This window comes from Scyliorhinus canicula, chromosome 10, assembly GCF_902713615.1.
Source record: "Scyliorhinus canicula chromosome 10, sScyCan1.1, whole genome shotgun sequence".
Taxonomy (NCBI): Eukaryota; Metazoa; Chordata; class Chondrichthyes; order Carcharhiniformes; family Scyliorhinidae; genus Scyliorhinus; species Scyliorhinus canicula.
In genome coordinates, this window is record NC_052155.1 from 121,631,636 (window position 1) to 121,658,034 (window position 26,399).

General features: G+C 48.9%; 1 protein-coding gene across 1 annotated transcript in view; it reads right to left on the reverse strand.

Annotated features, from left to right (window-relative positions):
* The window catches only part of LOC119972636 (serine incorporator 1-like), a 131,995-nt gene that overhangs the window by 24,012 nt on the left and 81,584 nt on the right, over positions 1 to 26,399 (reverse strand). The window contains exon 7 of the mRNA XM_038809665.1: positions 12,899 to 12,986. Coding sequence (XP_038665593.1) covers positions 12,899 to 12,986 — 88 coding nt within the window. The remainder of the gene's footprint in view (positions 1 to 12,898; positions 12,987 to 26,399) is intronic.

Here is a 26,399-nt window from a genome sequence, read left to right on the forward strand (position 1 = left end):
CACTAAGGGCAATTTTGGACACTAAGGGCAATTTATCATGGCCAATCTACCTAACTTGCATATCTTTGGACTGTGGGAGGAAACCGGAGCACCCGGAGGAAACCCACGCACACACGGGGAGGATGTGCAGACTCCACACAGACAGTGACCCAAGCCGGAATCTAACCTGGGACCCTGGAGCTGTGAAGCGATTGTGCTATCCACAATGCTACCGTGCTGCCCTTTTGCACCTTCTATACGCCACGAGGTCTTCTGCTGTTTTAAACCCTCGATATCTGCCATATGCCTCCCTTTTTCTCCTTCTCCAATGCTGTATCCAGGGCTCACTGGATTTATTGGTCCTGCCCTTTTTCTTGATTAGAACACGTCGGCACTATACTCTCCCTATTTCCTTCTTGAATGCATCCCACTGTTCTTCCATGGATTTACCTAAACGTGTCTGTTCCCAGTTCACTCTGGCTCAATCATATCTGATCTTATTAAAATCAGCCTTCCCTCAGTTTAGAACTTTGAACTCAGACCCGTCCTTTTCCATAACAAAATTGAATCCAACAGAGTTATGATCACTGTCTGCAAAATACTCCCCCACTCTTACTTCAACCACTTTCCTGGCTTTGCTCCCGAAAATTCAGTCCACAACCTCTCCCTCTCTTGGAGGTCCTTCTACGCACTGACTCAAAAAGTTCTCCTGGATACATTTTAAGAATTCTGCTCCCTCTAAACCTTTTACTCTATAGCTACTCCAGTTAATGTTGGAGAAGCTGAAATCCCCCATTATCACTACCTTAATATTTTTACATTTCTCTGAAATTTGCCCACATATCTGCTCTTCTATTTCTCTCGGACTGTTAGGGGGCCTGTAGAACATCAATGTGATTACTCCTTCTTGGTTATTAAGTTCTAACCACATGGCTTCTGTCAAAGAGCCCTCTAAGATGTTGTCCCTCCTTACTGCTGTAATTGATTCCTTGATCAAAATTGTGACACCCCCTCCTCTTTTACTTCCTTCCCTACCTCAACTGAAGATTCACTACGTGGGATAATGAGCTGCCAATTCTGCCCCTCTCTCAACCATGTCTCAGTGACAGCAATGACATCATACCCCCATGTTTTAATTTGTGCCCTCACTTCACCTGCCTTGTCTGTCAGACTCCTTGCACTGAAATAAATACCATCCAGTCTTGCGATTTAACTAGTCTAGAACTTCTATGATTTCCTGGGTCACTTGGCATCTGTTCTAATTTTGGCTGTGCATTATCCCTGCTGAACCAAGTTAGTTTAAACCCTCACCAAAAAGCACTCGCAAACCTCCCTGCAAGGATACAGGTCCCATTTCGGTTCAGGTGCAAGCTGTCCGCTTTGTACACCCCCATCGTCCCCAAAAGCAGTCCCAATGATCCAGAAATCTAAAGCCCTCCCTCCTGCACCATCTCCCCAGCCAAACATTCAACTGGACTAACCTTCTATTTCTATATTCACTAGCACGTGGCACCGGAAGTAATCTGGAGATTAATACCTTCTGGGTCCTGTTTTAAAACCTAGCTCCCTAAATTTTGCATGCAGGACCTCATCCCTTTTACTGCCTATATTATTGGTACCAATGTATACCCTGACTCACACTGGCATCCAGGATCCCCACATTCTGCAGTCACAACACTTCACCTGCCCTGCCAACCTCCATTCATTTTAATGAACTAATTATTTAATTTTATTTAATTAACTATTTTCCTCTTTTATTTGATTTAGTGCCTCACCTTATCATCACTTGCTGTACTAATTTAAACACTAGTAATAAAATTGATCTTTACCACTAAAACTATTTAAACATTTACATTTTTCTAATCGCTAGCTATTTACATACTCTCCCCAAGAACAGTTACTCACCAGCCAATCAACTTATGGCTTTCCTGGGAAGTCTCTGTTCCCTGTTTTATATAAATTGAAACTCCCAGCATTCCTCTCGCTGTTTTTTTAAATATAAATTTAGAGTACCCAATTATTTTTTTTTCCAATTAAGGGGCAATTAATCATGGCGAATCCACCTAACCTGCACATCTTTGGGTTGTGGGGGTGAAACCCACGCAGACACGGGGAGAATGTGCAAACTCCACACGGATAGTGACCCAGGGCCAGGATTCAAACTCGGGTCCTCAGTGCCATAGTCCCAGTGCTAACCACAGTGCCACCGTGCTGCCCTCTCCCACTGTTTTATCCTCTCTCTATAGGTCTCACTGTTTTGACCTCTCTAAATCTCACTGTTTTGACCTCTCTAAGTCTCACTGTTTTAACCTTTTTCTCTACGACTCGCTGCTTTAACCTCTCTCTGCAAGTCTCACTGCTTTAACCTCTTTCTATTGGTCTCACTGTTTTAACGTCGCTCTCTTAGTCTCACTGTTTTAACCTCTCTTAGTCTCGCTGCTTTAACCTCTCATAGTCTCGCTGCTTTAACCTCTCTCGAAAAGTCTCACTGCTTTAACCTCTTTTCAAAAGTCTCGCTGCTTTAACCTCTCTCTTTAAGTCCCACTCCTTTAACCTCTATCTATAGGTCCCACTGTTTTAACCTCTTTTTAAGTTTCACTATTTTAACTTCTCTATACCTCTCCCTGCTTTATCCTCCCTCTATGTCTAGCTATTTTAAGCTCTCTCTATGTCCCGCTGTTTTAACCTCTCTCTTTTGGTCTCACTGTTTTAATTTCTGTCTAAAACTCACTGTTTTATCCTCTCTCTTAATCTCACTGTTTTAACCTCTCTCTAAAACTCACTGTTTTAACCTCTCTCTTTTGGTCTCACTGTTTTAACCTCTGTCTAAAACTCACTGTTTTATCCTCTCTCTAAGTCTCACTGTTTTAACCTCGCTCTAAGTCTCACTGCTTTAACCTCTCTGTCTCAAAGTCTCGATGTTTTGACTTCCGGTGACAGGGATGTGCTGAGAGGTTGTACATCAAGTGACTCTCCTCCCACAAATCTGGAAATTGGCTTTCAACTGAAATAGCCCACTAATACGAAGGAAAAAACATCCCCACACCTTAACCAAGCAAAAGGAAATGCTGAACAACAGCCACTCCAGAGGCTACATGGAAAGTGGAAGTGGAAAAGGCGAGGAGAAACAAAGGGCTGAGCCGGCAGACATACGAAGTAGCAGAACCTGGGCCTTGCCAGAGTGAGAACACAGAACACAGAACATACAGTGCAGAAGGAGGCCATTTGGCCAATCGAGTATGCACCGACCCCCAATTAAGCTCTCACTTCCAGAGATGACTGGAAGCCAGGAAAGCACCACAAAAGAACTGGAGAAGCCGCAATGGACCAAGATGATTGGATCGCCATCCTGGAAAAAGAAGGAGCAAGGTTGGGGAGTCTGAAGGGAAAAAACCATTGACCAGGAAAACCGATCTAGATGCCAAAACTGGCGGATTGTGGGCGTGCCGGAGGGGACCGAAGGTAGGAACCCCATGGACTATGTAGCCCAAATGCTGGGCAAGCTGGTGGGAAGGGATAGCTTCCCCAAACCACCAGAAATCGACAGAGCGCGCAGGTCACTTCGCCCAAAGCCAGGGAACAGCAGGTAGGCAGCTCAGAGAACAGGTGACAGGAGGACACATAACCAACCCCAGGACGGGGGCCAAGACACTAGCGGGGAAGCTAGCACTGGGAATCGTGAATGAAAGAGAGGCCACAGCATATCCTAGGGGTAGGGGAGCTGACATCAGCAACAGAAGGACGACTAGGGGAAGAAACTGAGGGATGGGAGTGTGTAAACAGCTACGGGGGGGGGGGGGGGGGGGGGGGGATACCCCGAACAAAGGGAAACCCCAGAGTGTAGGGGCGTGCCCACTAGATAAGTATGGTCAATCCTACAGGAGGGAGGTGGGGAACAAAAAACCCCATCAGGATAGTCACCTGGATCGTAATGGGACTTAAAGGCCCAATAAGATCCAGAGTCTTCGCCTACCTGAAAAGCTTGAAAGCTGCATTGTCTTTCTGCATGAGAGGCACCTGAGGGATAAGGACCGCCAGCGGGTAAGGAAGGGCTGGGTGGGACAGACATACCATTCATGCCACAGGATGAGGGCTAGGGGTGTAGCAATACTGATTAGTAAGAGGAAATTCCCAACATAGACACACACCGACTAATCATGGTTGGGGGGGGGAACTTTAACTGTCTTCAGGATCCACACACAGACAGCCTGAATCCCAAAACAGGAAAGACCTCCAACATGGAGCAGGTGGCGGCAGTGGTCCCATGGCGGTTCACCCACCCAGAGGAGGAGTTCTCCTTCTTCTCCCAGGTACACCGTGTATATTCACAGATCAATTTCTTTGTAGTGGGGAAATTGGTGCTTCCAGGGCTAGTAAATACAGGATATTCCGTGATCGTAATCTCCGACCACGCCCATGGAGGTTGGCCAAGGCTCTCCTGGCCTTCAATACTTTCTGCAAGAAAATATGACAGGCTATAGACAAGTATATTACTAATAATTAGAATGGGGAGGTCTTCTACAAATAATTTGCGACAGCACTGGCCCTGCACCTGCGGGAGATGCTCACAGACACGCTGGCGAGGGACACCCTGCTGTCAACGCTAACACAAGCCTCAATCTTGCTGATACCCAAGAAAGACAAAGACCCAACAGAAGGCGGGTCCGACAGACCCATCTCATTGCTAAATGTCGACGTGAAAATACTGGCCGGGATCATAGCTAAAATGCTGGAGGACTGCGTCCAGAGGTGGGAGCATAAGACCAGACGGGATTTGTCAAGGGTAGACAGCTAACGTTGAACATCAGGTGCCTGCTGAATGTGATCATGATCCCATCCTGGAGAGATCACCTGAGATGCAGAAAAGGCCTTTGACAGAGTCGAATGGAAGTACCTCACAGAGATACTGGAGCTGTTCAGGCTTGGAGCAAGGTTTACCGCCTTGGTGAAACTCCTGTACAGCACTCCCACTCGTGTGTATGGACAAATACCATCAGATCTAAGTACTCCCTGCTGCACAGAGGCACAAGGTAGGGATGCCCGCTGTCCCCGCAGCTGTTCGCCCTGAGATCGGACCACTGGTGATCACGTTTCGGGTATGATGCACTATCAGTTACGACGAGATGTGAGTAGAATGTAATCGAGGCTTTATTACACAGAGACGTGTGGCCTCCTACAGCAGCTGAGGAAATGGCTGCTGTATGGGGAGCACACATATTTATACTCAGCCTACTGGGCAGAGCCAGCAGGCAGGGATCTATCCCCGTACCTGTAGTACAGGGGCCTTACCGTAATACCCATATCTACAATATAATACAACAGTGGTGACTACCACAGGGTGGCAAAAAACTGGAAGGGATCCATAGAGGGGGCAGTGATCACAGAGTCTTGCTCCATGCAGATGACCTGCTCCTCTACATCTCGGATCTACAAAGCAGCATGGAGGGAATCATGGCTCTCTTGAGAGTTTGAGCCTTCTTGGGCTACAAACTTAACTTGAGCAAAAGTGTGATCTTCCTGGTAAACCTGCAAGGCCGAGGGGCAGAGCTGAATGGCATGCCGTTTAAACAGGCCCAACACAAATTCCACTACATGGGGATCCAAATCGCTCATGACAGGACAGGATCCACAAATGGAACCTGACCAGCCTGGTGGAGGAAGTTAAAAAGGACCTGCAGAGATGGGACCCAGTCCAACTCTCCATGGGAGGGAGAGTGCAGGTGATTAAGATGAATGTAATGTCCAGATTTCACTTCCTGTCCAGATACATTCCAATCTACATCCCCAAGGCCTTCTTCAATTCATTAGAAAAACTGATCATGGTGTTTGCATGTGGGACGTGGGGTGTGTGTTGGGGGGGGGGGGGGGGATTATGGAGGGGGGGTCCTGAAGGGGGTCCTCCCTTCAGGCCCTGGACATGGCGGCACGTCCATCCCCACCGAACAAATACTCAACAAGCCCAGTGGTGGTAGCAACACTCCGATCACGGAACCAACTGCGACAACACTTCAGGCTAAACAAAATTTTGGTTAAGGCCCCCATCTGCAACAACCACAGGTTCACGCCCGCGACAATGGTCACCACCTTCAAAAGGTGGAGACAGGATGGAAGGATGCTGACTTAGGGACTTATATACTGACAACAGATTGACAACACTCGAGGAACTAGCAGAGAAGTTCCAGCTAACGGGGGGAATGAACTAAGATATAGGCAGGTCAAAAATGTGCTATGTTGGGAAATGAGTACATATGCACGACCACCGCAACTGTCATTGTTAAAGGACCTATTTTCGCGGACACTAGGGGGAAGAGGAGCTGCGGCGACATGTATGTGCAACTACTGGGGAGGGCTAACCCACAACTGAACGAGACAAGAAAAAAGTGGAAGGAGAACTTGGGGTTTGAAATAGAGTGGGGGACTCTGGAGTGAAACACCGCACAGGGTCAACTCCACTTCCACTTGCACAAGACTAAAGTTAATGCAGCTGAAAGTCATAAACAGAGCTCACTTAACTGGAACCTGAATGATTGCTGGAGACTCTCTGGAGAGGAGATAATTTAAGAGGGAGTGGTATTTAGTCATAGATAAGCAGATCATGGAACTTGGTGGGATACAGATGATGTAATTAATGAGAGGAGTCAGGCCTGTTGCAGTTTTGCAGACTCTTATAGGTTTTTAAGTAGAACAGAAGTTTTGTCAAATGCTGTTAGGTTGTGCAGAAGTGGACTGGATCTGCTCTTGAAAGGAACTCTCTCCACAAGTCTCTACGGAGCTAAGCAAGTAACCTGATTTGTTAACATTATTTATCACTGACATTTGAACTGTATTAAAATGAAATGAAATGAAAATCGCTTATTGTCACAAGTAGGCTTCAAATGAAGTTACTATGAAAAGCCCCTAGTCGCCACATTCCGGCGCCTGTTTGGGGAGGCTGGTACGGGAATCGAACCGTGCTGCTGGCCTGCTTGGTCTGCTTTAAAAGCCAGTGATTTAGCCCAGTGAGCTAAACCAGCCCCTTTGGGTTACTTAATTGGATGTAGTGGCAGATACAGACAGTAAGTTACAAGATTTTCCTTTTATTTACGAAGTGCTTAATTGATCATTGTTGTGGTGAATGTATTCACCTAAGTATGAACTGTCTGTATACTGCTGTAACCTATGACCTTGTACTGGAACCCCGGTCGGCTCCGCCTCTGGCTCCGCCCTCCCCAGGGCGATATATAGACTGGCCACCTACGGGTGGCACTCATTTGTACAGCAGACACTGGCAGGCACGTTTCTGGATAATAAAGCCTTATATTCACTCATTCTCATGGTCTCATAGTGGATTGACGGTACAACAATTTATTATCCAGTGACAGCACCATGGAAGCCACTCTCAAGCCAGATAAACTCGAGCTCGACACACGAGCGACAGAGGCCAAGGAGATCTTCGAACATTGGCTTAGCTGTTTCGAGGCCTACCTCGACTCCTCCGCAATGCCTCCCTCTGAAACCCTCAAGCTGCGACTCCTCCATGCTTGGGTGAGCCATCGAATCTCCGTGATGATAGAAAAAGCTGCCACGTGCGAGATGGCGGTCGCGACCCTCAAGGCGCATTTCGTGAAGCCTGTAAACGAGGTGTTCGCGTGACGCCTTCTCACTACTCGTCGTCAATGCGCCGTGGAATCGCTGGACGAGTACCTGGAAAACCTAACCCTACTTGCAAGGAACTGCAATTATCGGGATGTGACGGCGGAGGAGCAAATGAAGCTACAGATCCAGAACACCTATGTGGCTGGGGTCCGATCGAACTATATCAGGCAGCGCCTGCTGGAAAACGGGACCAGTGATCTGCGTGACATGGTAAAACTAGCCACCTCGTTAGAGGTGGTCTACCAGAGCCTCAGTGCATTCCCCGCGGACCCGGCGAACCCCTCATGGACACCATCGTCGCGGCCCCCATCGGACCCGACTACGTCCCAGGCCTGTGCCGCACGGCTGCCCGTCCAGGCCGGGGAACCGCAGTGCTACTTCTGCGGCCAGGTTCAACACCCCGGTAGCGTTGCCCAGCCCGCACAGCGACGTGCAGCGACTGTGGCAAAAAGGGACACTTCGCCAGAGTCTGTCTGGGCCGACCTAAAGCCCAGAAGTCGAAAATTCACCTGGCCCAACCCATGGAGTCACAGGCCTGCAGATCCCGCATTGTGGCTGCGTGCCATCCGGGAACGCCCCCTTCAGACATGTCATCAGCCGCGTGCAACTCGTGGGCCACCTTGGCCGCCGGCTCCAACACCGACCGACACGTGCGACCGATGGGGGCGTCCATCCTGGTCGCCATCTTCGACCCAGAGCGACACGTGCGACTCATAGGGGCCGCCATTTTGTGATACTGCCGACCACACAGGCCGCAGTTTGGCGCAGTCACCCTCGACCAGTCGCAGCCAAAGCATCTGAAAAATTCCACGAGTCCCCTGTCTTTTCAGTAAAGGCATCGCCTCGAGCAGGACTACGAGCTATAACCCGCAGGGAAATGGACAGGTGGAGAGGGAGAACACAACGGAATGGAAGGCCGTCCTTCTGGCTCTCTGGCCTAGAAGTCTCCCGATCCCCCGCTGGCAGGAGATCCTCCCCGACGCCCTCCACTCCATTAGATCACTCCTCTGCACAGCCACGAACGAGACCCCTCATGACTGCTTGTTTCTCTTCCCTAGGAAGTCCATCTCCGGGGTCTCGCTTCCATCCCGGCTGACAACTCTGGGACCTGTTCTTCTCCGGAAGCATACGAGGAGCCATAAGACCGACGCCCTGGTCGAGAGGGTCCAGCTGCTGGACGCCAACCCCCAATACGCCTTCGTAGCGCACCAGGATGGACGGCAAGATACGGTCTCCTTACGGGACCTGGCGCCAGCTGGTTCCCCTGCCAACCGCCCTCCTCCCCACTGCCTACCGCCACCCCCAGCACCCCTTATGCCCCTCTGGGTCTCCTGTATTGTCCCGCGCCTGCACTGCCGCTACCCACCACCCCCCTGCCTACCCCCACCCCTCAACCGTCTCCGACACGCTTGACTGAAGCTCAAGCTCCAAACACCACGCCGCCAGAGTCACCACCTACAACAACCGTGCCTGCCGCATCGCCAGAGCTGAGGAGGTCTAAAAGAACGATCTGGCCTCCAGACAGACTGAATATTTCATGACCCCACGTCACCGCCGCTGGACTTGATTTTTTTTAACAGGGGGTGAATGAGGTGAATGTATGCACTTTAGTATGAACTTTCTGTATAGTGCTGTGACCTATGACCTTGTACTGGAACCCCGGTGGGCTCCACCTCTGGCTCCGCCCTCCCCGGGGCGATATATAGACCAGCTACCTGTGGTGGCATTCATTTGTACAGCAGACACTGGCAAGCGAGTTCCTGGATAATAAAGCCTTATATTCACTCGTGCTCATGGTCTCATAGTAGATTGACAGTATAACAATTGTAAAGCTATTTCTTTAATGTTAATGTGGGTAATTCTGTGTTTAAATTAAAGTTTGTTTTAACATAGAAGGTACCTATTGGTCAGTATCATAACTCCTAGGGTGAAGTTTCCTTTCCTCACAGTTTTACAAATAGAAATATTGTTTGGGGTTCTTGTGCCGTATTCTACCAAGTTGGGGTCTGATCTGGAATCCTAACAGCTGTTCTCAAGGAGCCATTCTTCCAGATGCTCTCCGTCAAAAATATCAGCGATCCGATAGCATCCCAAGATGTAAGTGTCATGAACGCTCCCTGGGATATGGGCACACATCTGTATTATGGACATTGTGTGGTCACAAACTATCTGGACATTGAGTAGCATCCTTTGCAGTTCACAAATGATGCCGCATGATGCCACGAAGTCTGGAAAGCCACATGGGTGCTGTCTATCACACCCTGCACCTGGGGCATGCCTGCTAAATGGGCAAAGCCCATGGTACTGGCTTGCATGCTTCCAGTCCAAGTTTATATCAATGTGGGCCCTCGCATAAAGGGCATTTGCTACCGCATTTGTGTGTTGCTGACTGGGAAATGCCACACAGAACAGCGGTGCAGCCCCAAAATGAGCCGCTCGCATAGAGGTTCAGAGCGACGGTAACATAGAGGACCACGGACAATGGGTGTCTTCCCATTCCATGTGATGCCAGCTATTGCAGGACATGGCCAAGGTGGTCCACCATCCCCCGGTAGAGATCCAGTCTTCTCCAGCACTGAGTCTCCGACGTCTGCAGGTAGGATGTCTGCTGTTGGAAGTCCCTTTGCCAGTAGTGTCTCCTCCGAGGCGCCACCATCTGTCGTGCAGCAGCTATGGGCCCAGCCTCCCAGTCCTATGCAGGGCAATGGTCCTGTCCATTTGCAGCAGCATGTCGGTATCTGAGCTGCTGGTCGACTGCTATGAGTAGAATAGACAACTCGACTGGCTCCATGATTCTCCAGAATCATGCATTGAAAAGAAGAGAACGTGAAAGTAAGCATTTAGGATTCCTATCACAGCCCTGACCTTCAGCTCTCCACTCCCCTGGGACCTCCACCCATGTGTTTCCCCCTTAGTGAGTGCCTCTCCACTAAGCTTCACACCCTCCCCAGTCACACTGCCACTTCCCACTGTTGTCCTTGTCAACTGTGGTGCATGAACGCTCAAGATTCTCAGTGGCATTATACCCCCAACCATTCCCCAAACCTGCCTAGCAACACCCCCCACCCCTCTCAACCTTGGCATTAGGTGAAAGGGCAGTTGAGTGGATGCACGGGACCAGTGTCTGCATCCTCTCAGGGGACCTCAAAGACATGACTTTGGACGGGCTGAGTGATGACTGACATCATCACCACGCCATGCACAGGGATACACATCAGTGTTATCTGTGTAATGTTTTGGGGGTTGAAACCAAAGAAATAAAATGAAATAAAATGATGAACAAATTGAAAGGAAAGCTTTGTTAAAGGATCAGCACTTAAAGAGACAGCTGCAAACACTTCCAAAGGGTAAGAACGTGGTTACAGTCAGTGGCACTGATGCTTAGCTATGCACATTTCATTGGCATAATTGACTAGTCAAGGAAGGGTGAGGTAGCATATCAGGAAAATGGCTGCCTCTTGTGGGAGAAGAGATACAGCTGATTAGAGTGACACCTGCAATAAGCATCAATAGGACATCCCAGAGGGCACCCTCATTCTACCAGTTCGCAAAGGCTCCAGAGCCGACAAGCCTTCAATCAGCCTTCCAGTCCAACACTAAATCCTGACTTCCCTCACAAGTGGATTTGAGCTTCCATACATCTTAAACTCCTTTGTCCTCACATTACTGCCTGCGTGTGGGGTTGTACTAGCATTGCAGCTGTCCTCCCCCAAGTGAGCAGGTCTTAAAGCCTCATGAGGCAGGGCGCAGCATGGTAGCACAGTGGTTAGCACTGTTGCTTCACAGCTCCAGGGTCCCAGGTTCGATTCCCGACTTGGGTCATTGTGTGCGGAGTCCGCATGTTCTCCCTGTGTCTGCGTGGGTTTCCTCCGGGTGCTCCGGTTCCTCCCACAGTCCAAAGATGTACAGGTTAGGTGGATTGGTCATTCTGAATTCTCCTTCAGTGTACCTGAACAGGCGCCGGAATGTGGCAACTCGGGGCTTTTCACAGTAACTTCATTGCAGTGTTAATGTAGGCCTACTTGTGACAATAAAGATAAATATGTCACACATTCCTGAGTCCCCCACTCTGCCCTTGCAGCCTGGCCTCTCATTGAACCACAGCCAAGAACCTCACAGTCGTCCCAGAGCATAACCTCTGTAAATATCTCCTCCCACCCATTTTCCAGCTCCCGATAAGGCAGGGCACTCCTACAGCGGAGATTTGGGCACTGGCCCAGAAAGGAGGACACAGGAAGCGTTGCCCACATGCCAGTCTTCAGAGTCCCCTTAAAACAAGGGGTGCCCCGATATAAAGGAAAGGTAAGACCTGTGAGTGATCCCACCCCCAAGATTGAGAAACGTAACCCCATCCCCGACCCCAAGTTAAAATTATCAGTGTCCCCCGCTTCCTCTCCAGTTCACCCTGAGCATTTAACACGCGGGAGGTTCATGGTCGGCTGAGCGCTCATCTCTGAAATCCCCTTTGGCGATGAGGCCACCTGGTTCATGTTTATGTAAAACTGTTGTAAATGGCAGCGGCATGATGTCACGCTGATACCTAATGAACATCAGCGGGTGGGGGGCGGTGGGGGGGAGGTCTGGAGTGAGCCTTCACCAATGACGTGCTAGTGTATGGAAATGAGGTTCCGAGGTTCCCTCAGCGTGTTTTGTGTTACTCCACCGGTGAGGGCAGGTAAAAATCAGAAATCGGGATCTCGCTGGAGAGAGTTGTATTTTCCCAATCTCTCCAGATTTTGAGTCATTCTCACCGACGGCTAATGAGAGCTCCAAATCGTCCCCCTAATTTTCTCCACAGATGCTGTCTGAATTGAATGAACTGAAAATCGCATACTGTCACGAGTAGGCTTCAATGAAGTTACTATGAAGAGCCCCTAGTCGTCACATTCTGGCGCCTGTCCGGGGAGGCTGGTACGGGAATCGAACCGTGCTGCTGGCCTGCTTGGTCTGCTTTAAAAGCCAGCGATTTAGCCCAGTGAGCTAAACCAGCCCCAAAAAATGAAAATCTCTTATTGTCACGAGTAGGCTTCCACTAAGTTACTGTGAAAAGCCCCTAGTCGCCACATTCCGGCGCCTGTCCGGGGAGGCTGGTACTGGAATCGAACCATGCTGCTGTCCTGCTTGGTCTGCTTTAAAAGCCAGCGATTTAGCCGAGTGAGCTAAACCAGCCATACAAATTGCTGAGTATGTCCAGAATTCTGTGTTTTATTAACTGGTAATATTAAGAATTTGCATGTCAAAATGAAGAAACAGTATATTAATAAGAAGAAAATAATCTACTTACTTGGCTCATTTGTCATTGCGGACCAGGTAAGATACATAATGTACAGAGTGATGATGGAGGATTGAAGGCCAGTGCAAAGCTGGAATTCCTACAAGTGAATACAATTCAGTAAAGAATCTTCATTGTTAGTAAACAAGTATAAAATATAAAAATAAATCTCACAACTTAAGAAGCATTCTTAATTATGAGGATATTTGTTTGCTGAATAGCTTGTTAAACCTCCAGGGTCAGGCAATAAAATCAATTTCAAACTGTATTGGACAAATGTACATTGCTCAAAACGGTATTAAACCATTTTAAAATAAAAGCTGATAATGCAAATTGATGTCCTCCAAATAGCACCAAACATTTCAAACAATTGCTTACAGAACGCTTTTAGTTTCCAAAAACTTTCCGAAAATCAATTAGTACTGTTAATAATCACAAAATAAATCCAAAATGTACAACTTACATAAGTTTAAACAACCTGCATGCAATTCGTATTGTAAGCCGAAGGATATATTATATTGCATTGGCAGGGGCTCAGCGCATGATTTAAAATATTACAGTACATGCCATTCTCGAGCCATTATCCTTCCTCATTGTTTTTCTTTCTTCTTTCTCACTACCTTTCTGCTTATGTATCAGTCTCTTCGTTGGACTGCCAGTTTTCTCATTGTGCTGTTTGCATTCATACCATCCAAAGGCTTTTCTCATTGATTCTGCCATGCTGTCTCTGTGAGTCTTTCCCCTCAGTTCTCTTTTTCATCTCACCAGTGTTTCTGTGTCATTATCGTACATGTTCCATTGACAATGTACTTAATGTGTTTCCTCTCTTTTGGAAGCCCCAATGGTCACTAGAAAATGTGACTCATGCGGCCGCATTTTCACCACAGAGGTGGGAAGCTTGAGGAGCAACCCCTCAAGTTTATTACAAACTTTTTCAGACAGTTAGTTACAAAACATAAACAATCCAGGGAACATGCCCCCATCACATGATTTTACAGTTTGTCCAGAGTTTTCCCTATTCCCCCCCCCCCCCCACTCCGTAGCAAACAGCTCTTCAAACATGTCTACAAACAGTCCCCATCTTGCCTCAAAGCCTTCCACTGAACCCCTCAGTTCATATTTAATCTTTTCCAGATGGAGAAAGTTATATAAGTCTCCTCGCCAGGCTGCCACCCCCCGGAGACCTTGCCGACCGCCATTCCAGTAAGATCCTTCACCGGGCAACCAGAGAGGCGAAGGCCACTACATCGGCCTTCCTCCCCTCCATCAGCTCCGGCTTCTCTGATATCTAAATATCGCCACCAAATGGCCCAGCTCGACCTCCTCCCACACAATCTTTGTTAGTGTCGCAGACACACCTGCCCAGTATCTCTCCATCTTCCCACAGCCCCAGAACATATGTGCGTGGTTTGCTGGTGCCCACCCACACTTCTCGCACTCATCTGCCACTCCCTGGAAAAAGCCACAGTCCACTATGATGCATGTAGGAATTTCAGCTATATTCGATTGTAAGTATATGGTGAAGTAAGGGTTAAAAGCTTGGGTTACAGTGTGTTTGACTACTGAAATCATGTTTTACAAGATTCTTGGTCTGAAAGACAACAAAGCTTTTAGCCGCCAGAGGTACAAATAACCATTATAAAAAGGTTTGGCTAAAGCAATTTTGTTTTGATTAAAGGGATTCCCAGGGAAGTTAATTTGTTTTCAGCTTGGTGAGATGATGTCATTGATGGGTGGAGCTAAGGCATCAGGCTTTTTGAGAAAGAATTTTCAGTTGAGTTCTAAGCGGAAGATGCTGGAATCTATCATCAAGGAAGAAATTGCGAGGCATCTGGATAGAAATTGTCCCATTGGGCAGACGCAGCATGGGTTCGTAAAAGGCAGGTCATGCCTAACTAATTTAGTGGAATTTTTTGAGGACATTACCAGTGCAGTAGATAACGGGGAGCCGATGGATGTGGTATATCTGGATTTCCAGAAAGCCTTTGACAAGGTGCCACACAAAAGGTTGCTGCATAAGATAAAGATGCATGGCATTAAGGGTAAAGTAGTAGCATGGATAGAGGATTGGTTAATTAATAGAAAGCAAAGAGTTGGGATAAATGGGTGTTTCTCTGGGTGGCAATCAGTAGCTAGTGGTGTCCCTCAGGGATCCGTGTTGGGCCCACAATTGTTCACAATTTACATAGATGATTTGGAGTTGGGGACCAAGGGCAATGTGTCCAAGTTTGCAGATGACACTAAGATGAGTGGTAAAGCGAAAAGTGCAGAGGATACTGGAAGTCTGCAGAGGGATTTGGATAGGTTAAGTGAATGGGCTCGGGTCTGGCAGATGGAATACAATGTTGACAAATGTGAGGTTATCCATTTTGGTAGGAATAACAGCAAACGGGATTATTATTTAAACGATAAAATATTAAAGCATGCCGCTGTTCAGAGAGACTTGGGTGTGCTAGTGCATGAATCACAGAAGGTTGGTTTACAAGTGCAACAGGTGATTAAGAAGGCAAATGGAATTTTGTCCTTCATTGCTAGAGGGATGGAGTTTAAGACTAGGGAGGTTATGTTGCAATTGTATAAGGTGTTAGTGCGGCCACACCTGGAGTATTATGTTCAGTTTTGGTCTCCTTACTTGAGAAAGGACGTACTGGCGCTGGAGGGTGTGCAGAGGAGATTCACTAGTTTAATCCCAGAGCTGAAGGGGTTGGATTATGAGGAGAGGTTGAGTAGACCTGGGACTGTACTCGTTGGAATTTAGAAGGATGAGGGGGGATCTTATAGAAACATTTAAAATTATGAAGGGAATAGATAGGATAGATGCAGGCAGGTTGTTTCCACTGGCGGGTGACAGCAGAACTAGGGGACATAGCCTCAAAATAAGGGGAAGTAGATTTAGGACTGAGTTTAGGAGGAACTTCTTCACCCAAAGGGTTGTGAATCTATGGAATTCCTTGCCCAGTGAAGCAGTTGAGGCTCCTTCATTACATGTTTTTAAGGTAAAGATAGATAGTTTTTTGAAGAATTAAGGGTTATGGTGTTCGGGTCGGAAAGTGGAGCTGAGTCCACAAAAGATCAGCCATGATCTCATTGAATGGCGGAGCAGGCTCAAGGGGCCAGATGGCCTACTCCTGCTCCTAGTTCTTATGTTCTTATGAATGAAGCTGTGTCACAAGTGAGTCAGTTATGCTGTCTCTGTAAGTTAGCTGAGAGAGATTAACAAGGGCGGCATGTTGGTGCAGTGGTTAGCATTGCTGCACCATGGTACCGAGGATCCGGTTTCAATTCCAGTCCCGGGTCACTGTCCATGTGCAGTTTGCACATTCTCCCCGTGTCTGCGTGGGTCTGACCCCCACAATCTAAAGATGTGTACGGTAGGTGGATCGGCCACGTTAAATTGGATTTTTCTTTTGAAGAGAGCAACAATATTTAAAGCAGTGCAGACTTGCCTGAGGACAAGGGGAGCTGAAAGAAGCCGGTTGAAACAGCTTTTGACACCATGCCGCCAGAAGCTCTGACAGGAGTCAGATATTTTCTGTAAAGTAGGGTCAAGAGATCTCTTTCTAAAGAATAACTCTGGAAAGCAAATATTCTTCAGTGCCATTGGTATATAAGGTGGATTGAGAGCTGTGATTTCATAGAATTTACAGTGCAGAAGGAGGCCATTCGGCCCATCTAGTCTGCACCTGCTCTTGGAAAGAGCACCCTACCCAAGCCCACACCTCCACCTCCACCTTATCTTCACCTATACCACCTAACAGTAAGTGCAATTTTGGAGACTAAGGGCAATTTAGCAGGCCAATCCACCTAACCTGCACATCTTTGGACTGTGGGAGGAAACCGGAGCACCCGGAGGAAACCCATGCACACATGGGGAGAACGTGCAGATTCCGCACAGACAGTGACTCAAGCCGGGAATCGAACCTGGGGCCTTGGAGCTGGTGATGGTTTTTTTCTTGTTGTGTAAGTGGAATAAAGATAGAAGGTGGATGATGATTAAAAAGGGGCAGAAGAGCAGCATTGAAGGTCAAGATTGCAATTTTTAAAAATTCTTCGGCTGGCGATCAGGGTTATTAATGATTTTTTTTTAAAACAAGAGACTACACAATTGTGTATGCAGTGTTTATATGATGGTGCAGAATGAAATAAAATAATCTTTTCCTTCTAATTTCCTGCAATTTTATTTTATCCTTCATACGTTCTAAACCTGATTTTGTCGTAAATTCTCAACTTAGGGAAGGAAACAGGATTCTGTCGAAAGTTCCTCCACTGTTCCTGTAGGCTTCCCATTGTAACTCCAGCTAAATTACTCAGGAATGGCTGGGTAGAGCTTGGAAATGATGGCTGTGGACAGAAGTCTGGATAACTTGTTTAGTCTTGTAATGATGATGCAGAGATACAAGCATTGGGGTGGCACAGTAAGAAGTCTTACAACACCAGGTTAAAGTCCAACAGGTTTGTTTGGAATCACTAGCTTTCAGAGTGCAGCTCCTTCCTCAGTCTTGTAATGGGAGGCCTTGAATGACCTCAAAGGTTAATTGATATGGGGCCCGGGTAATCTCTGCACTTGGGTTTCTCACTTCCCTTGACCTATAGGATTCAGAGCATATACGAACAGTCTTCAAGATACAGGAAAAGACAAGGTAGGTAAACATAAATTGTTTCCTGTGGTCAAAGATTCTAGAACTAGGGCAGAGTCTAAAAATTAGGGCCTGACCATTCAGGAGAGATGTTAGAAAGCACTTCAACACAAAGTGTGGTAGAGGTTTGGAACTCTCTCCCATACACAGCAGTTGAAGCTTGATCAGGGGCTGGATTCTCTGCTGGCGGCATTCACTGTTACGCCGGCAGCACACCCAGACCCAGGGATTTCCCGACGGCGTATGGCTGCCCACAATGGGAAGCCCCATTGGCTGGCTGGCGGGACGGAGAATCACACTGCTGGCGGGGTGCGCCAAACCAGAAAACTGGTGCAGTGGGATAACATGAAGCAAACGCAGGAGTGCTGTCGGTGTATTGGAATGTCCAATTTCAACATGGTGACCAATATTCTCTCTAAGCTGTGCGGGTGTGCGGCAACCAGAAATGAACTATGCAGGAAACAAGGAGGCCACACACAAGCAGCACACCCATTAAAATGCGTGTCACTCAAAAAAGGGCCTGCGCGATGCAAAAATCTGATTGCTCACAATGAGCAGAAGTTAGAGTGAACTTTGATGATGAGCTAATTACAATTTTATTTTGGATCTTACATCACCAATGTGTATCAGGAAAAATGGTCTGCATCCAAGACCGAATTTGGACATAAAATATACATTACTACTGTATCATAACTGGGCTCTGGGTGCCTTTGATGGACGAGAGTTAGAAACCATGCTGTGACAAACTAGTGAACATTTGTTGACTATTTTACTCTAGTTACAGAAATAGATTTCAGCAAGTTTCTAATAGAACCTTCTCCCCTCAGGTTCCAAGTATCTGACACCATCTGACATCACTAAAGATGCATTCTAGTGTTAGGTAAATGCAGGTAGTTTCAAGGATTTATATTTGTATTGGTAGATAATAGAAGTAAACTATAGTTTTAAATGTGCTTCAGTTAATGTTTCTGTGCTTGGGAGAGTAAAACCTATGGTTAGGTTCATGTTGGACTTAGGTGTTTTTTAAAATTTAATAATCTGTATTGTCACAAGTAGGCTTCCACTAACACTGCAATCAAGTTACTGCGAAAAGCACCTAGTCGCCAAATTACGGCGTCTGTTCGGGTACACAAAGGAAGAATTCAGAATGTCCAAATTACCTAACAGCATGTCATGTGGGAGGAAACCGGAACACCCGGAGGAAACCCATGCAGACACAGGGAGAACGAGCAGACTCCGCACAGACAGTGACCCAAGCCGGAAATCGAACCTGGGACCCCGGAGCTGTGAAGCAACTGTGCTGCCTGGTAATGGCTGGATCGGCATCATGCCCATGCCTAATTATGCATGCTTGGCTGAGAGGTCAGACAATCATTATTCTTGTTGAAAGAACTGTAGCCCAAAGAAAATGTTGTGTGGTTGACAGCTCGGGCTTTCTGATCTTTGCGGTCAATTTTTCAATGTTTATTCATACATAATTAAGTGGTTTCAATGGCTTGTGGTTTCTGTTATTGATACTTTAAAGTGCCTTGAAATCATGGGAAGTGATGAATTATTTTTTTAACACATACACATAGAATCCTACAGTCCAGAAAGAGGCTATTCGGCCCATTGAGTCTGCACCGACCCTGTCAAAGAGCAGCCAACCTAGGCCCGCTTCTCCACCCTATCCCTGTAACCCCATCTATCCTGCACACTTTTGGACACTAAGGGCAATTTAGCATGGCCAATCCACCTAACCTGCATATCATTGACTGTGGGGGGAAACTTGGACACCGAGAGGAATCGTACTCCGACATGGGGAGAAAGTACAAACTCCACACAGTCACTGAAGTCCCTGGTGCTGTGAGGCAGCAGTGCTAGCCACTGTGCCATTGTAATGCCCTTACTGTCACCGTAGGGTTCATGGTTTCTATACAGTCTGGAGTGGTCAATGTGTATGTAAGTGTCATAGCTTGGCACTGGGGTTATAAGAACAAATGGCAGGTGGGTGGAGGAACATAGCCTTCAGTGACTGTGTGGAGTTTTCACTTTCTCCCAATGTCAGAGTAGGATTCCTCTCGGTGTCCCAGTTTCCCCCCATAGTCCATGATATCCATGAGGGGTCATGGGGATGGGGGGAGGGCCAAAGTGTGGCATGGGGACATTGGATTGGATTTAATTTATCGTCACATGTACCGAGGTACAGTGAATAGTATTGTTCTGCATACAGTCCAGACAGATCGTTCCATACATGAAAAAACATAGGACATACATAAATACATAACGTTGACAGGTTAGAGATAGTCTTAGTGTCAGAATTAAGTTCTAAAAGATTTAGAAAGGTTATAGAGATGCAAGAAGAGGATCTGTGGGAGAGAGCTCACAGAGAGTCGCCACGCTCCAGCATCATGAGGGGCCATGGGGTGGGTGGCATGCATAAGGTGAATGGATGGGGCATCGAATGTGGGCGGTGGGGAGGTGAGTGCTGGAGGGCCTTTATGATTTTATTTTAAGTCCCACAACACTTGACCTTATGAAGGAGCAGCGCTCCAAAAGCTTGTGATTTCAAATAAACCTGTTGTACGTCTTACTGTGCCTCCAACACTGAGGCAGGCCTTTTAAACAGCCCACCTTGGCAGCCCCTGTGTCTGCCTCCGACATCTTTCCCTTATTGGTTGGCCAGATTCCAGTCCGCAGCGACATCCTCTGGCAATGAAGATCCTGCCCTTGTGGGTACCTTTTCCTGAGGCAGGTGAGCCCAAGCCGGGCTCCTGCTAACCGCCTCGAGGATAAAAATTCAGCTTATGTCATATTGACTTTATTTCGGCAACGAGTGAAATATGATGAGCCTGATAGTCTCAAATGACAAAAATGTTTAATTAATTCATTAATTCATATTCCTTTCCTCTCCAGGCACCAGCACAAATACTTGGGGCGGAATTCTCAGAGCCCGCGCCGGGTCGGAGAATCCCCGGGGGGGCCGCCCGAATCCCGCCATGCCGCTCCAGCTCCGGGACGCGATTCTCCGGAGTGGTCGGACAAAAAAACCCACGTCCCGCCGGCGCCGTTCTAACCTGGTCTTACCCGACGGGACCTCGGCGTGAGTGGATCTGGGGGCAGCCTGGTGGAGGGGGGTCCGACCCCCGGGAGGGGCCCGCGCTGTGGCCTGGCCCGCGATCGGGGCCTACCGATCGGCGGGCCGGCTTCTCGGGCTGGGGGCCTCCTTTCTTCCGCGCCATGTTGCGTTGGGGCCGGCGTGGAGAAGGGAGCCACTGCGCATGCGCAGACCCGCTGCTCCCATCTGATGCCGGAATCGGCAGCTGGAGCAGAGTGGGTCGCTCCAGTGCCATGCTGGCCCCCTGTAGGGGTCTGAATCGCTGCTCCTGAGGCCATGTCGACGCCGTCGGCGTTTACGACGACGTCAACATTTAGCCTCAGGATCAGAGAATCCCGCCCAAGATGTTTGGTGGGGCCAGTTTGACAGCAAACTGGGTTTTAATCCAGTGATTCAAACATCACGAGCAGACATTAATGGCGGGTCACCTGTGGAGTACCTATACCCTCGCCAAGCTCTGCTGAACTGCACCCTAAATCATAAGGGTCATCAATGAAATTTATGAGGTACTGACAGATGACTCTCTGCAATGATAGAGAGGACGGAGGAGGCCAACTCCATCATTAATGATCAAAGATCATTGCAAGGATATTTGTCATGGAGGGTATGGCCCCTCATCCCACCCCTTCCCCCCACTTCCCACCAACCGGCCCACCACAGCCGTTCCCCCATCCCCCTCCCGGCCCACGTCACCTTCCCGCTCTTCACGCTCTCCCTCGCCGCGCCCCCCACCATCGCAATCACCCTGTTCCACCATCCCAGGGTCTCTTTACATCACACCAGGCTGATGGACCTGTGTCTGCATTGTTGGCAAGTCCATGTCAAGAGCAAGAGGGTGATGATAACTCGCTGTGAGCTGAGCACTGGTGATCTCCACTATGCCATAGTCTGACTCCTGTCTGTTCGCTAAGTGCGCGCTCGTGTTCATCAGCTGCACATAGAATCATAGAATTTACAGTGCAGAAGGACGCCATTCAGCCCATCGAGTCTGTACCGGTCCTTGGAAAGAGCACTCTACTTAAGCCCCATGCCTCCACCCTATCCCCTTTGTCCCCATAACCCCACCTGACCTTTTTGGTCACTATGGGCAATTTAGCACGGCCAATCCACCTGGCCTGCATATTTTTGAACTGTGGGAGGAAACCGGAGCAACCGGAGGAAACCCACGCAGACACAGGGAGAACGTGCAAACTCCGCACAGACAGTGACTCAAGCCGGGAATCGAACCTGGGAACCAGGAGCTGTGAAGCAACTGTGCTAACCACTGTGCTACTGTGCTGCCCAAAATACATATATATAATCTTATTATTGTCACAAGTAGGTTTACATTAACACTGCAATGAAGTTACTGTGAACAACCCCTAGTCACCAGACTCCGGCTCCTGTTCGGGTACACAGAGAGAGAATTTAGAATTCTCAGCTGGTATGGGAATTGAACCTCGCCTTGTTCTGCATCACAATCCAGCTGTTTAGCTTACTGAGCTAAAACAGCCCCCGGACAAGGCAGATGATGTGTCTTGGTGGGGATAGGCGCAGATCCAGGACCATCATGCCCGGGGGACTGGGGCAGAGGGTTGGTGGTCGGCACACATTGCGGAATAACATGCTAAAGGCTTCACATATCTCGGGTGCAACATGTTTTATTGTTGTACATTAGTGACCCCAACCGCCCCTAGACCCTGATGGTGCCGCCCTTTCCACCCCTCCCACCCATTTATCGCCTCAACTCCCACCCCCTTACTGGCACCCCCAATCTCAGGAACAGCTGGACTGAGCTCTGGATATCCCTGTGTCATCTAGCTCAGCCAGCCCTGGCGGCTCCCCAATGTGCACCGTGGTGCCGACGTCTTCAACGATACCCCTTTGTGACTGGGACACGTGACTGGGATGTGCTCCGCAGTGCCTCGGCAATGCCCACCTGAGATTGGGACATGCTCTGCAGAGCCACGGCCGGGTCCACTTCAGAATGGGACACGTCCCCCAGCATCAGGGACACGTCCCCCAGCGACTGGGACATGTCCCCCAGTGACTGGGACATGCTGCCAAGGCCCTCAGCCATGGCCGTCACTAACTGAGACATGCCTTGGACATCACCACTCATGGTGTTGATGTCGTGCTCCTGGCTCCCACTGCGGTCGCCACCCTAGCAGTGTTGGCCTCAGTGCCACGCATAGCCAGCGCTATATCCTGCACCCTCAGCCTTTGGGACTTCTCCAATCGGCTGTGAACCTGTTGGAGTGTAACTGACATCCCTCCCTCTTGGCCGTGCCCTATCGACTGCATCAGCTCCGGGTAAACCTGATCTAGAGGCTCAACTTCTGACTGGGACCCAGCAGATCTCTGACTGCTGTCTCACCTGGGTGTTCCTGCCTCTACTGATGTGCATCAGCAATTGTGTGGTGCTCACCAAAATGTGCCCCAGAGGTCAGTCTATTACTTTTGCCCCCCGCCCCCCGACATGTGCTGGTGGAAGGTGAGGATGATAGCTGTGCCGTGGCTATTATGGTGATATCTTTGGAGCTCTCCTCCATGGTGTTCTCTTGGGAGGAATGGGTGTGGGGACTACCCAGGATGGGCTGGCACCATCGGAGGGAGATGCTGTGGGAGAATGGACATGTGGTCAGTGGAGGGCAGGATCAACATGCTGGATCAACCCACATGTGACCAGTCCTCTGGGTGGGGCTGGTGGTTACCCACCTCTGCAGCGCAGGCCAGTCTCAACGTCGGTGGCCAATCTGTCCCCAGCCACCCCCGCAGCCTCCAGGGCTTGTTGGCTCGTAGAGGGTGAGGATTCTGATATCTGGCACCCCACCGATTATTTGAGCCTCTTCCATCTGCTATGGGCCAGCTTCTCCTGCTGGACATAGGGCATCATGAGCTGCAACCATGAACTGGAGATTTAATATAGAACATTCAATGCAGAAGGAGGACTTTCGGCCCATCGAGTCCACACCGACCCACTGAAGCACTTCCTTCCACCCTATCCCATAACCCAATAATCCTTCCTAACCTCTTTGGTCACGAAGGGCAATTTATCATGGCCAATCCACCTAACCTGCACGTCTTTGGACTGTGGGAGGAAACCGGAGCACCCGGAGGAAACCCACGCAGATATGGGGAGAATGTGCAGACTCCGCACAGACAGTGACCCAGCGGGGAATTGTACCTGGGACCCTGGCGCTGTGAAGCCACAGTGCTAGCCACTTGTGCTACCGTGCTGCCATGATGGGAGCAGCACCGGTGAGCACCACTGCTGGGCATGGGTGGGATGGGACATGGCATGGTGCTGGGCGGGGACAGTACCAGGCGAATGATTGTTGGGGTGGGGTGGCAGGATGGACTGGTACGAGGGGTCAATGCCAACACACCAGCGCGGCCCGGTGAAGAATATTTAGCTGTGTGCGGCACTGTATGGAGGTTCTCTGGGTCACGCTCCCAGCGCTGACGGCCGCTGCCACTTCCCCAGGTAACACTGGCTGCATTGTGGCTGACATGCCGAGCTCCTCGGGGAAATGGGGTATCCCGTTGCCACTCCACCGTGTCCAGCAAACGGACCAGGTCAGCGTCCCCGAATCTTGGAACCGGTCTCTTTTGTGGCATGGCTGAATTCTGTGGGTGGTTAACTTTGCGGGATCGGTTTAAGTGCTGCTCCCCTTCGTTAGTGGAAAGCTGCCGAGCCCGGTCCCGGTGAATCAGCCGGCGAGACAGTCATTTGCAGTGTGAAGACATTGGATCTTCATTAAGTGGAACGATTAACCTTTGATACCAATGATGGCCTTGCCGGGTCGACCGTCGGGAAGCTTACGCTAGATCCCGCTCGCTAACACACTCTTTAACTCAGGCATTTTCAAAGTCAAGGGCGCGACCCACTAGGGTGTCGGGAGGGTCGGGGAGCCGTCTGTCGTAGCGCTCCTGATCGCGCAAATCCACGCGAAAAGCCGGCTTTTAAAAATGCCGTGTTTTGCGCATGTGCATCGATGAGGAGGCACGCATGCGCAGTGCGACCGCATTTTTTTTATATGCTCCCAGCCTTTTTGAAGGCCTCAGCAGCCGCATTGTTGAAAGCCGGCTGCAAAAAGTTCGGGGAGAATGATGTGATTGATTGCTTTTTGAACTTTGATGTTGATCAAGTGGAAGTCTCTTACTCCAAGAATGGTCAGGATCTGGGTGTCGCATTTAAGATTGGGAAAAGGCAGTCTCGCTGACAGAGCCTTATTTCCGCATGTTCTGTGCCACAATTTGCTGTGGAGCTTAACTTTGGACAGATGGAGACTCCATACTTTCCGACACCGGAAAGCTTCACCTTCGTCCAACAGATTCCATTGGAGGAGCGTGTACGAGGGCCAAAGGGACCCAAAACCATTTCGTCCATTTTGTCAATAGCACACAAGGTCACGAAAATCAACCGGCGTGGGTCGCGAAGGTCGGCCAGTGTGGGTCGCGAAGGTCGGCCGGCGTGGGTCGTGAAGGTCGGCCGGCGTGGGTCGCGAAGGTCGCCCGGGTTGGGTCCCGAAGGTTGGCCGGTTGGCAAAAATTGGGTCCCCGGAAAAAAAGTTTGGAAAATACTGCTCTAACTGGCCCTCTAACTGACGCTAACTCTCTCTCTCTCTCTAACTGTCCCTCTCTCTCTCTCTCTGACTGCCTCTAATTCTCTCTCTCTCTCTAACGGCCCCAAACTCTATCTCTAACTATCCCTCTGGGTTTCTAAGCACCCCCCCCCAAGGATTTATAAGCACCCACGGATTTCTATGCGCCCCCACATCCCAGATTTCTAACGCCCGCCCTGAATTTGTAAACCCCCGCCTAGATTTTTATCGCCCTTGGATTTATAACCACCCCTGTATTTTTAAGGCCCCCCCCCATCGCCACTTCCTCCCAGATTCGTTCTGCTCCTTAGTGCAGAAAATGGGGCTATGGGCGCCTTCGGCTGCACATTGGCCACTGAGGCCCCCAATCTAACCCAAGTGACGTTTGATAGTGTTGTGTTTCTCTGCGCTGCGAGCGGTGGGAACACGTGGCTAAAAACGTTCACTAAGGGACTTTGTACCCATTTAGTTAAATTGCGCCCGATCTCTCAGAAGCACATAAATACTCAAAGTAGGTGATGGATGAGGTCTTTGCTGGGGTGGTCATGTGTGCCTTTGCCTGTGACAACCATGGCCAGAGTGGACATGGAGAAGATGTTTCCACCAGTAGGAGAGACTAGAATCTGATGACACAGCTCAGACTGAAGGGATGGCCTTTTAAAACTGAGACGAGGTGGAATTTCGTCAGCCAGAGGGTGGTGTTCATTGCCGCAGAAGGCTGTGAAAGCCAAGTCACGGAGTATCTTTAAGACAGAGATAGATAAGTTCTTGATTAATAAGGAGATCTGGGGTTACAGGGAGAAGGCAGGAGAATAGGGATGACAAACATTTCAGCCATGATCGAATGGCGGAGCAGATTCGATGGGCCGAATGGCCTAATTCTTCTCCTATATCTTATGGCCTTATAGTCTAAGTATGATGAGAGAGAAGCTTCAGACAGCAGTAATGTTCTATAAAACTCTTTCTGATGAGGAATTTTAATGGGAGCCTGACACTTCTTTATTCGGTGGAAGAGACTCAGAAGGTAGCATTTATTTCCTATTCTTATTTGCAATTAAATTACTAAAGCCAAACATGGAGTATTTAATTGGCTTACATGCATGCATTGGTGAACTGATTGTTTTTTAAAAATATTTTTATTCAAGGCATTTTCATACATACAAACAGAATCAGAAGAACAACCAAACAACTCA